Here is a 12,752-nt window from a genome sequence, read left to right as displayed (position 1 = left end):
CGGATCAGCCCTTTTAAGATTTCTTTAAAGGGGCAGGCCACAATACCCAGGTACAGAACTCCAGAAAAAAAATCCGTCTTCCTCGGCATAAAGTTTTAGACAGAGCAAACTCATAAAATGTCTGCCTCCTTTTATAACTGAATGAGGGAGATGTGCATCTGCTACCCCTCCCCCCCAGTAACAATTAATTACCCTGGGTTTATTAATTATAGACTACTAGCACTGGAAGGGACCTCGAGAGAGATCAACGAAGCAAAGTCATTTTATTAAGTATCCAAAGCAGGATTTCTGCAGTTGTAAATCATAGCAGACAGAACAAAGCACGTTACTAAGCAAAATCAAACCAAAAACAGCAGCTACGCTTAAGAAAATGGGTTACAAATCACAAACGCTTACGCTAGGTCTTATTTCAGGTAAAAACCCTTCTCAGGTAAAAATTCTTTCTGAGTAGGGTCCATCTATCCTCCTCCACCGCTCTGGTTACAGGCTTTCCGCTTCCAGGCATTTTCATATATCCTCTTGGGGTGGGGAGGCAGTCTGTAAAACCAGCTGAGAAGAATCCCTGTTCACTTCGCTTGTCTTATATCGAATTTCCCCAAAGCAGGAAGTTTTTGGTCAATGTCCCCATTCACCTCTGTGGAAAAGTACAAAATTCAAGATGGAGTCCAGTATCAGGTGACATGGTCGCACGTTTTTGCAACATCCAGACCTCAGTAGCGGAGTAAAAGTTCTGCAAGAAGACAGTTCATCCCCCCTCAATTGTCTCTTGCTAATGAGTAATTAGCTCTGTATCTCACTTCTTGGTTGTCTCTGATGGGTTAACAATAGGCTTTTCTCAACATAAACACACAGGCTGTGTCTAGACTGGCAAGTTTTTCTGCAAAATCATCTGATTTTGCGGAAAAACTTGCCAGCTGTCTACACTGGCCGCTTGAATTTCCGGAAAAGCACTGACGATCTCCTGTAAAATCATCAGTGCTTTTCCGGAAATACTACGCTGCTCCCGTTCGGGCAAAAGTCTTTTTCCGGAAGACTTTTGCGCAAAAGGGCCAGTGTAGACAGCTCAGATTTGTTTTCCGCAAAAAAGCCCCGATGGCGAAAATGGCGATCGGGGCTTTTTTGCGGAAAACCGCGTCTAGATTGGCCACGGACGCTTTTCCGGAAAAAGTGCTTTTGTGGAAAAGCATCCTGCCAATCTAGACGTGCTTTTCCGAAAATGCTTTTAACGGAAAACTTTTCCGTTAAAAGCATTTCCGGAAAATCACGCCAGTGTAGACGTAGCTACTGACAATAACACTACACTCAGTTTTCTTAATTTAAGACAGAAATGGGACATGCCTGCAAATAGAATAGACTGGTGGTTCCCAACCTTTTTGAGCATACGGACCCTTTTTTCAATCGATTAGAATTTCATGGACCTTCCCTGCGGGAGGAAAAAAAAGAGAGAGGGAAAAAGAAAACAGAGAGAGAGAGAAAAGAGAGAGAAAGCAAAAAAGAGAGAGAAAAAAAGAGGAAGCGAAAAAGAGAGAGAGAAAAGAAAGAAAGAAAGAAAAAAGAGAAAAAAAGAGAGGAAGCAAAAAAGAGAGAGAAAAAAGAGAGGAAGCGAAAAAGAGAGAGAGAAAAGAAAGAAAGAAAAAAGAGAGAGAAAAAAGAGAGGAAGCGAAAAAGAGAGAGAAAAAAGAGAGGAAGCGAAAAAGAGAGAAAAAAAGAGAGGAAGCGAAAAAGAGAGAGAGAAAAGAAAGAAAGAAAGAAAAAAGAGAGAGAAAAAAGAGAGGAAGCGAAAAAGAGAGAGAAAAAAGAGAGGAAGCGAAAAAGAGAGAGAGAAAATAAAGTAAGAAAAAAGAGAGAGAAAAAGAGAGGGAAAAAGAAAAAGAAAAAAGAGAGAAAAGAGAGAGTGAAAAGAAAAAAGACACAGGGAAAAGAAAAAAAGAGAGAAAAGAGAAAAGAGAGAGGGAAACAAGGTAAAAGAGACAAAAAGAGGGAGAGAAAAAGAGGGAGAAAAGAGAGAGAAAGCAAAAAAGAGAGGAGGAAAAATTAAAAAAAGAGAGAGAAAGTGGAAAAAGAGAGAGAAAAAAGAGAGAAAGAAAAAAGAGACAGAGAAATGGGACATGCCTGCAAATAGAATAGACCAGTGGTGCCCAACTTTTTTGAGCACACAGACCCCTTTCTCAATTGATTACAATTTCATGGACCTTCCCTGCGGGAGAAAAAAAAGAAAGGGGGAAAAAGAAAAAAAAGAGAGAGAGAAAAGCGAGAGGAAGCGAAAAAGAGAGAGAAAAAAGAGAGAGGAAGCGAAAAAGAGAGAAAGAAAAAAGAGAGGGAAAAAGAAAAAGAAAAAAGAGAGAAAAGAGAGAGTGAAAAGAAAAAAGACAGAGGGAAGAGAAAAAAAGAGAAAAAGGAAAGAGAGAGGGAAACAAGATAAAAGAGACAAAAAGAGGGAGAGAAAAGAGAAAAAGAGGGAGAGAAAAGAGAGAAAGAAAAAAGAAAATAGAAAAAACAGAGAGAGAAAAAAGAGAAAAGGGAAAAGAGAGAAAAAAGAGAGAGAATAAAAGAAAGGGAAACAGGAAAAAAAAGAGAGAAAAGAGAAAAAGAGAGAGAGAGAAAGAAAAAGAGAGAGAGAGAAAAGGGGAAAAAGAGAGAGCGGGAAAAGAAAAAAGAGCGACAAAAGAGAGGGAAACAAGAAAAAAGAGATAGAGAGAAAAGAAAGAAAGAGAGAAAAAAGAGAGAGAATAAAAGAAAGGGAAACAGGAAAAAAGAGAGAGAGAAGAGAGAGACAGAAAGAAAGAGAGAGAAAGAGAAAAGGGAAAAAAGAGAGAGCGGGAAAAGAAAAAAGAGCGACAGAAGAGGGGAAACAAGAAAAAAAGAGATAGAGAGAAAAGAAAGAAAGAGAGAAAAAATAGAGAAAAAAAGGGGAAAAGAAAGGATCCTTATTTTTAAACTTTCCACGTACCCCCTGCAGTACCGTCGCGGACCACCAGGGGTCTGTGGAGCACAGGTTGGGAACCACGGGAACAGAACATATGAACAGACACACTGGGTCAGACCAAAGGCCCATCTAGCCCAGTGTCCTGTCTGCCCACAGCAGCCAAAGTCAAATGCCCCAGAGGGGGGTAAACAGAACATGGAATAGACTGATCCATCCCCTGTCGCCCATTTCCAGCCTCTGACAAACAGAGGATAGTAGGGACACCATTCCTGCCCATCCTGGCTAGTAACCTCCATGAATTAATCTAGTTCTTTTCTGAGCCCTGCTCTTCACAACATCCTGCAGCAAGGAGTTCCGCAGGTTTCCCGTTCAAAAGTTATTTTGCGCATTTGTTTCCAGGGATGCAGCTTCCTCCTCCTCAGCCTGTTCGAGAACGGTGAACGCCGTGTCACAGCATGATGGAACAGTAATAGTCGGCGGCGTCTTCGGCTTCGAACGCAGCGATGGTCAGGACGCAGGCGTTGAGGGCGGGTTCTTTGGTGGCGGAGAACCGGGCGGGGGTGCCGGCGGGTTTGTGCTGGTCCGTCTCCGAGTTGTAGTAGAGTAAGAACTTCGGAGGGCGGCCGGCTCGCTGCTGGTACCAGGAGACCCCGTAGTCGCTGATGTTGTACCCCGGGTTCAGGGCGCACGAGAGGTTCACCGTTTGTCCCAGCAACACTAATATGGAGGCCGGCTGAATCAACACTGGCTGAACCCTGCAGGCTGACCGAAACAAGGGGGCCGTTATGGACGGATTGTCCCGATCCCACCGGGGGTCGCTCCGCTGGGACGTGACCCCCCTCCGGCATCACTTCCCCGGTTTGGGCCTTCCTGTGTGGCCGCACCTGCCTCCCCCAGCCTCTTCCTCGGCAGCTCCCCCTCCCTGGGCAGCTCCGCTCCGGGAACGTACCTGGCACCAACGCCGTGGAGAGGAGTAGAACCAGGAGCCACGGCCCCATCGCTGAGGCCTGGGCGCCGGAGGGACAGCTATCGGCCGCTGCGGTGCACCCTGGTGTGGTGCGAACCGGCAGCAGCTCGTCAGCCCTGGCAGGCCCGACAGAGCAAACGGGGCTATGCAAATGAGCCCGGGGGCTCGGGGACGTCTCCGTCACCCTGCCCTGTGTACCGTGCAGCCACACGGCCGGCTCCGGGGGAGGCTCGAAGCACTGCAGGGAAGAACGCAGGCCCGGCTGTATTTCGGGCTCCGTTCTTTGCTGTGGGATCCACCCTCCGCGTCCGGCCTGCCCTCCCCTCTGCCGGTGCCTGCGGAGGAGAGCGAGGAGGGGGGTTAATCCGGCCGTGGCTGCCTCGCGCCGGGCCGGTGTCCCCACAGGGAAAGCGGGGGCAAGGAACCCCCCTCGCTTGCAGGAGCCGGGAGGCGGCAGCCCCTCGATTTTCGGCAACGCGGCGGGGAAAGGACGCGGGGAGGAGAACCGGAGCAGGCCAGAGCGAGCCGCTTTCCTCTGAGAGACATGGAGGTGTATCCGGAGCCGGTCACAAGGCCGGAGCTGTCCCCGGGCGGCTGGTTCACCTCAGACTCTGAGCGGAGAAGGAGCCCAGGACTGGGCCCGGTGACAGAGCGACTGCTGCCGGGCCTGGACACGTGGAGTCAACCCGCCTCCTGCTTGGATGCCGGTTCTGGATCAGCCCTGCCCTGCTGCCAGTATCTATGGTGCCTGAGATCAACCTAGGAGCCTTTGGTACCCAGGTGTGCCCCCTAGCAACAACAGCATCTTCGCCTGCCTAGCGACGGCCGCAGGCCTCGGCTGGATCCCTCCGGCCCTGCTGACACGGGGAGAGTCTGAGCGTCCGTCTACACAGCACAGTTCTTTCGAAATCATTTTCCTGGCGTCTACACAGCACAGCTATTTCGAAATCATTTTCCTGGCGTCTACACAGCACAGCTATTTCGAAATCATTTTCCTGGCGTCTACACAGCACAGTTCTTTCGAAATCATTTTCCTGGCGTCTACACAGCACAGCTATTTCGAAATCACTTTCCTGGCGTCTACACAGCACAGCTATTTCGAAATCATTTTCCTGGCGTCTACACAGCACAGTTCTTTCGAAATCATTTTCCTGGCGTCTACACAGCACAGCTATTTCGAAATCATTTTCCTGGCGTCTACACAGCACAGCTATTTCGAAATCACTTTCCTGGCGTCTACACAGCACAGCTATTTCGAAATCATTTTCCTAGCGTCTACACAGCACAGCTATTTCGAAATCATTTTCCTGGTGTCTACACAGCACAGCTATTTCGAAATCACTTTCCTGGCGTCTACACAGCCAAAGCGTTATTTCGAAATAAAACCGAATTAGCGGCGCGCTTCTTTCGAATTGGGTTAAACTCATGCCACGCGGAGTAACGCCAAATTCGAAATAGCGAATTCGAAGGAAGTGCGGTGTAGACGCTTAATTCGAAATCGAGGGCTTCCAGCCTTCCCAGGGTGCCTTCAACCAGCCTCAACCAAGAACACACCTCTCCCTCCCTCCTTCCCGGAGCCCTTAAAGGGGTTGACTCTGGCCACAGGGCCTGGGCCAGCTCCAAGCCTGCCAGCCCAGAGCCAGCAGTGGCCACCGGGGCCCCTGACTCAGTGGCCCCAAAACAGGAGCCAGCAAGCCACTGGCGGCCAGCCCTCCACCGCTCCCCAGGAGCAGTCTGCCAGCTCGCAGGAGCCTGCCAGGGCCTGGAGAAGGCGGGCACCTTCCTGGTCCAGGGTGGAGATCATGGACCTTATTCAGGTTTGGGGGGGGTGCCCCCAACATCCATGATCTCAGCCCTAGAGGGAGGCATACGGCCGTCTATGTCAGGATAGCTGCCAGCCTGGCCACCAAAGGCCACATGTGAACCCAGGAGCAGGTTTGCATGAAAATCAAGTTGGTCCGGCGAGACCCCCAACCCTGAGCTTCCCCTCCCCCTTTTTCCCCCTTCCACCTCCCTCCTCCCAGGTTTCCCCCTCCCCTTTCCCACCCTCTCTCTTCCCCTCTCCTGCCTCCTTTTCCCAGTCTCCCCAGAGTTTCATTCCCCACCTCCCAGTTTTGTTAAATAAAGAGAGTTTGTGTTCATGAAAATATGTGTATTTTATTTGACATCAGGAAGGGGGGTTGGGAGGGTAAGTGGAAGGACGTGAGGGAGGAATGAGGCACAAGCCCCCAGTGGGGCAGACCTTAGTGCTCCTCAGGGTGGAAGCTCTCCCGCAGGGCCTCCTGGATACTGACAGCCCCCCAATGGACCCCCCCAAATGTCAGCCTGCAGAAAGTGCAGCCAGGCTCGCAGCAACGTGTCCACGAGAAGCACCAGCTCTGGCTTCATGTTGCTGTGCTGTGGTGTCCCCAGTGAGGGCAACCAGAGCACGCAGAGACAAAATCCTTTGCTGTCCCTCATTGAGGTAGGTAAGCAAGCAGAGAAAGCTGAGAACTGTCTGTCCGGGAGAAGAGGGGTGGTGGGGAGTGTCCCGTTAAGCACAGGCGTCAGTTAGCCTCAGGCAACAGCCACATGCATACACTTCTGACCTGCTTCTGGCTGGCCTTAAATCCGATTCTGTGTCCAGCCAGTGTGGATGAAGTATTTCAAATTAGCAAAATGCCCTGGTGGCCACCCGGGCCACAAGATAACTTCTGACCTGATGCCTTGCCGGAACCAGTTCCGTCTGGCCTTAAATGTCATTCAGCGTCCATTTCAGTGTGGATACGCTATTTCGAAATAGCAAAACGCTCTTCCGAAATGCATTTTGGCTGTGTCTACACTGGCCACTTATTCCGGAAAATCAGCCGCTTTTCCGGAATAACTTGCCAGCTGTCTACACTGGCCCCTTGAATTTCCGGAAAAGCACTGACGATCTACTGTAAAAAATCAGCCACTTTTCCGGAATAACTTGCCAGCTGTCTACACTGGGCCCTTGAATTTCCGGAAAAGCACTGACGATCTACTGTAAGAAATCAGCCGCTTTTCCGGAATAACTTGCCAGCTGTCTACACTGGGCCCTTGAATTTCCAGAAAAGCACTGACGATCTACTGTAAGAAATCAGCCACTTTTCCGGAAATACTATGCTGCGCAAAAGTCCTTTTTCCGGAAAACTGTTCTGGAAAAGGGCCAGTGTAGACAGCACAGGACTGTTTTCCACAAAAAAGCCCCGATCACGAAACGAGGCCGATCGAACGCGCAAATGAAGCGCAGATTTAAATATCCCACACTTCATTTGCAAAGTCGCACCCGATCACCGAGCCTCATTTTCTCAGGAGTACGGAAGCGTTCGAAAAAGGGGTGTTTCCTTTCGAAAGGACCCGCGTCCAGAGGGCGCGTTCCCTTTCGAAATACCGTCTTTCGCCACAGGGAGAGCCGGAGGGGCGTCCTGCCTCGTCCCGGCTTTGGGACGGTTTCCACGGTGACGCTCGGCACCGGAGTGGGCTGGCGTAACCCTCCCCGTGACAGTTTCTGCGCCCGACTGTCACCATGGCGATGGCTGCCAGTAGGGTTGCCAGGCGTCCGGTATTCACCCGGACAGGCCGGTATTTTCGGCTCCTGTCTGGGTAAAAAAATTTAGAGAATACCAGACACCTAAAATTCCCCTGGGTCTTAGTGCTCAACTTCTCCCCTGTTCCTTTTTCGTTCTTTTTTTTTTTTTGTTCAACAACTTTGGTCTCACCCCACTTTTTTTCCCGGTGGTTTTTTTTTTGGAGGAGGGGGGGTCGGTATTTTTCGTTCAACCATCTGGCACCCCGAGCTGCCAGACGGGCGACGAGGCATTTCTAGTTTGGCCTGGTGGGGCTTTTTCCGAAGGTGTCTTCGAGGAACCGTCTCCTCAGAGCGGCGGCTGGAGGCCTGAGTGTGTAGCTGAAAAGCAGGCCTGGGGTGCGGTGAAGTGGGGGGGGGGTGCGTTTGTGGGGTGCATGGAGAAACAGGACACAAACTCTCGTGTCATGGCTACACCCCACCATCCTCAGCTTGAGCCGGGTAAAGCTCAGAGTCCCCTCCGGCCTCACAATCGTGGGTAGCAGCACGTTCGAAATCCAAGGGCAACGGGAGGTCTCCACCGATACCCCAGAGCTCCCTCGCTCCTGATACCACCCAAAAAGAAGGATCTGGTTGGTAGACGGTTGCAGTTGCTAAGTGCCGGGTACAAGCGGAGCTACCACCGAAGTCCCCCTCCCGAACAACGCTGGCATCGGCCACAACAGTCGCCCCCTTTCCCCCACCCCGCTAAATCAGACCTGTGCCCGGCGACTGGCACGGAACGTTTTCGACATGACAGTCGCTGGGGTTTTCACCCGGTGCAAAGACGTCAGTACCCCCGAGCTGCCACGTGAGGGGGGTGTTGGGTGACGGTGACAGGCAGAGGCCTGTAGGTTGTGAGCTTGTCAGCCCTCGGAAGCAAGGTGGGGACGCCTCTGCCGAGTGTTTGGCACGGAGACCCTCCAGGGAAACTCAAGGGGGCCCAGAGAAGAGGCGCTGGGGACGGAGATGGAGACGGAGACGGAGACGTGGGTCCCCGTGTGCCAGCACTGAACACAAGGGCCCAGCGTGGGGTCTACAAACAAGCTGGGACCAGGGGCACATATAGGTACCCCAGGGATAGAGGGCGGCTGCATTTAGTGCATAGGGGGCCCCGAGCCGGGGAAGGGGGAGATCCAGGAGTCGGGGTGGCAGGGTGCTGGGGAGAGCGCGTGCCGGGCGCTAGGGGGCAAAAGGCTCCACTCAACCCAGTCGCTGCTGCTCTTCTTCCTCGGACTCTCGGGGGGGGAGGAGAAAGTTCGGAGCCGCGGCCTCCTCCGCCCTCCCCTCGGCACCCGGGGGCAAGAGGAAGGTACATGCCGAGCGTGTTCCCCTCGCGCCCTCACAGGGGAGAGGAATTAGACCCGGGGCATGCAGCTGCAGCCCTCCCCAAAGGGTGCCCAGGGGGGGCTAGGGGCTGGGGCAAGCCGGGGGGGGGCACTTAACCCCAGCCTGCCCCTTTCACACGCCCGGCGGCCTGTTGCTTCACACGGCGGCCTGCGGGACAGTCCTGAGAGCAGAGCGAACCCTCTCCCTGCCACCGTATCCCTGGCACCGTCTCCCTGCCACCGTATCCCTGGCACCGTCTCCCTGGCACCGTCTCCCTGGCACCGTCTCCCTGGCACCGTCTCCCTGGCACCGTCTCCCTGGCACCGTCACCCTGCCACCGTCTCCCTGCCACCGTCTCCCTGCCACCGTCTCCCTGGCACCGTCTCCCTGCCACTCTCTTCCTGCCACCGTCTCCCTGGCACCGTCTCCCTGCCACTGTCTCCCTGGCACCCTCTTCCTACCACCCTCTTCCAGTCACGCTCTTCCTGGCACCGTCTCCCTGCCACCGTCTTCCTGCCACCGTCTCCCTGCCACCGTCTCCCTGCCACCGTCTCCCTGGCACCGTCTCCCTGCCACCGTCTCCCTGCCACTCTCTTCCTGCCACCGTCTCCCTGGCACCGTCTCCCTGCCACTGTCTCCCTGGCACCCTCTTCCTACCACCCTCTTCCAGTCACGCTCTTCCTGGCACCGTCTCCCTGCCACCGTCTTCCAGCCACCGTCTTCCTGCCACCGTCTCCCTGCCACCATCTTCCTGCCACCGTCTTCCTGCCACCGTCTCCCTGGCACCGTCTTCCTGCCACCGTCTCCCTGCCACTCTCTTCCTGCCACCGTCTCCCTGGCACCGTCTCCCTGCCACCGTCTTCCTGCCACCGTCTCCCTGCCACCGTCTTCCAGCCACCGTCTTCCTGCCACCGTCTCCCTGCCACCGTCTTCCTGCCACCGTCTTCCTGCCACCGTCTCCCTGGCACCGTCTCCCTGCCACCGTCTCCCTGGCACCGTCTTCCTGCCACCGTCTCCCTGCCACCGTCTTCCTGCCACTGTCTCCCTGCCACTGTCTCCCTGCCACCGTCTCCCTGCCACCGTCTTCCTGCCACTGTCTCCCTGGCACCGTCTCCCTGCCACCGTCTTCCTGCCACCGTCTCCCTGCCACCGTCTCCCTGGCACCGTCTCCCTGCCACCATCTCCCTGCCACCGTCTCCCTGGCACCGTCTCCCTGCTACCGTCTCCCTGCCACCGTCTTCCTGCCACCATCTCCCTGCCACCGTCTCCCTGGCACCGTCTCCCTGGCACCGTCTTCCTGCCACCGTCTCCCTGCCACCGTCTCCCTGGCACTGTCTTCCTGTCTCCGTCTTCTTTTCACCACCTTCCCGCCCCTGTCTTCCTGTCTCTGTCTACCTTTTGCCGTCTTCCTGTCACCATCTTCCTGTCACCGTCTTTCTGTCACCATCTTCCTGTCCCTGTCTTCCTGTCACCATCTACCTTTCGCCATCTTCCTTTCACACTCTTCCTGTCTCCCTGTCCCCACCTTCCTGTCCCCTCAGATCTCAACAAAAAACCAGTGAACAGAAAGGTGCCCTGTTTCGTGTCAACAGAGGAGTAAACAACAGGCCTGCCCTCTGTAAGAGGACGAACAGCCGCCCTAGCTGGGACGGGGGCTGTATGTCAGAAGCGGGGTCAAATCGAGGCCCTGAGCGCCTGTGTGTTCAAGACCCCTTGGCTCTCTCGGGAAGGGCAGGGCTGCCGGTGCCGGCGTCACACGCCAATTCCAGTCCTCTTTTCTATTTCCACAGACTCTGCAGCTCGTGTCTCAATTGCCCCTTCTGCTCACTCAAACCCACGGCCCTTATGGGCCCCTTGTCTCCCGTCCAACACGTCCTGCTCTGGCAGTGCGGCCTGCTTCGCTGATTGAGGCTGCCACCGCTGCGCTTACCCCCAGAGGCCTCATCTCCGCCGTCCCGCTACCCTGAGGTGATCACGAAAAAGTCGATGAGCTTTTTTGGGATGCTGCTGCCAGTTCCAGCTCCTCTTCCCCCTTCCCACTTTCTTCGCCCCGTTCAGTCCCTCAGACTCCCTGTGCCTTTCACCTGCATCATGCACATTTCTGGCCGAGTTTCCTCATAACGTTAGAGAGACGAGGTGAGTGAGGGAAGATCTTTGATTGGACCAGCTTCGGGTGGTGAACGGGACAGGCCGTCAACTACACAAAGCTTAGGTGGGCACAAAACTTCACCAGCAGAACTTGGTCCAGTCAACAATACTCTCTTGCCAACTTTGTCTCACTTGTAGACCAGGACCAACATGGCTACTGGTAGTAACACAGGAGTTTGACCTTCCAAATGGGGGGTTACAGCATGAAGAGGGATAAGAACAAGTCCTGCGACCTAGGACCAAGGCTCCCAGCCCTCTGGCTCCAGAGCCTTTGCTGCCAAGGGTCAGCAACGCTTGAGGTATGCACCATGTCCGTGAGCGGCCCTGGGAGGGGGGGAGGTTGAATCTGAGGAGGGGATGGGACAGTGTAGAAGTTGGCTTCATGGAGAGTGGTGATAAGGCAAGGGTCCCAGCCTTCTTGAGAAGAAAGAAAGAAAGAAAGAAAGAAAGAAAGAAAGAAAGAAAGAAAGAAAGAAAGAAAGAAAGAAAGAAAGAAAGAAAGAAAGAAAGAAAGAAAGAAAGAAAGAAAAGAGAGAGACAGAGAGAGAGAAAGGAAAAGAAAAAGAGAGAAAAGAGAGGGAAATGGGAGAAAGAAAGAAAGAAAGAAAGAAAGAAAGAAAGAAAGAAAGAAAGAAAGAAAGGAAAAGAAAAAGAGAGAAAAGAGAGGGAAATGGGAGAAAGAAAGAAAGAAAGAAAGAAAGAAAGAAAGAAAGAAAGAAAGAAAGAAAAGAGAGAGACAGAGAGAGAGAAAGGAAAAGAAAAAGAGAGAAAAGAGAGGGAAATGGGAGAAAGAAAGAAAGAAAGAAAGAAAGAAAGAAAGAAAGAAAGAAAGAAAGAAAGAAAGAAAGAAAGAAAAGAGAGAGACAGAGAGAGAGAAAGGAAAAGAAAAAGAGAGAAAAGAGAGGGAAATGGGAGAAAGAAAGAAAGAAAGAAAGAAAGAAAGAAAGAAAGAAAGAAAGAAAGAAAGAGAAAGAAAGAAAGAAAGAAAGAAAATGAGAGAAAAAAGAGAGACGGAGAAAAGAGAGACGGAAACAAGAAAAAAGAGAGAGAGAAAAGAGTGATAAAGAGAAAAAAGATATGGGAAAAAGAAAAAACAAGAAAAAAGACAGAAGAGAAAAAGAGAGAGGGAAATAAGAAAACAGAAGGATAAAGGGGGATAAAATGAGAGAAAAAAGAGAGAGGGAGAAAAGAAAAAGAGAAAAGAGAGAGAGAAACAAGAAAAAAAGAGGGAGAGAAGAGTGAGAAAAAGAGAAAAGAGAGAGGGAGGAAAAGAGGACAAAAGAAAAAAGAGAAAAGAAAAAGAGAGAGAGAAAAGAGAGAGGGAAATAAGAAAACAGAAGGAGAAGAGAGAGAGAGAGAAAAGCGAGAGTCAAAAGAAAAAGAAACGAAAAAAGAGAGAGAGAAAAGAGAGAGGGAAACAAGAAAAAGAGAAAGAAAAAGGAGAAAGAGACAGAAAAGAGATAAAAAAGAAAACAGGGAGAGAAAAGTGAGAAAAAGAGAAAAAGAAAGGATCGGGCCCGCCGTGGTAGGCCTCATCCTTATTTTTAAACTTTCCATGGACCCCCTGCAGTACCGGCGAGGACCAGAGCTTGGGAACCGCTGTGCTGAGGGATCGCGAGGCGAGGGAGAACCAGGAGCCCAAGGGTGGAGGTGGACAGTGGTGCCGAGGGATCGTGAGGTGGAAGGAATCTCATAGGGTCGTGTCAGGGACCTGGGATTTCTCCTCCTCCGGGGGAAGCCGCGCACGGAATTTTCCACTCCATTTTGGCCAGTCACGTCTCTGACCCCCGGCTTTCCATCCTCCCCTCTCTCCT

At 52.2% G+C, this 12,752-nt stretch overlaps 1 protein-coding gene across 1 annotated transcript; it reads right to left on the bottom strand.

Annotated features, from left to right (window-relative positions):
* Window positions 1–2,644: 2,644 nt before the first annotated feature.
* On the bottom strand, window positions 2,645–4,383 carry VPREB3 (V-set pre-B cell surrogate light chain 3). The gene is made up of 2 exons (XM_006126099.3): window positions 3,876–4,383; window positions 2,645–3,688 (listed from the first exon to the last, which is right to left on the bottom strand). The coding sequence occupies exons 1-2, from the start codon at window positions 3,922–3,924 to the stop codon at window positions 3,375–3,377; spliced, it is 363 nt and encodes a 120-aa protein (XP_006126161.1). The 5' UTR covers window positions 3,925–4,383; the 3' UTR covers window positions 2,645–3,374.
* Window positions 4,384–12,752: the final 8,369 nt, after the last annotated feature.

This window comes from Pelodiscus sinensis, chromosome 15, assembly GCF_049634645.1.
Source record: "Pelodiscus sinensis isolate JC-2024 chromosome 15, ASM4963464v1, whole genome shotgun sequence".
Classification (NCBI taxonomy): Eukaryota; Metazoa; Chordata; order Testudines; family Trionychidae; genus Pelodiscus; species Pelodiscus sinensis.
This window is presented reverse-complemented; position numbering and strand designations above follow the sequence as displayed.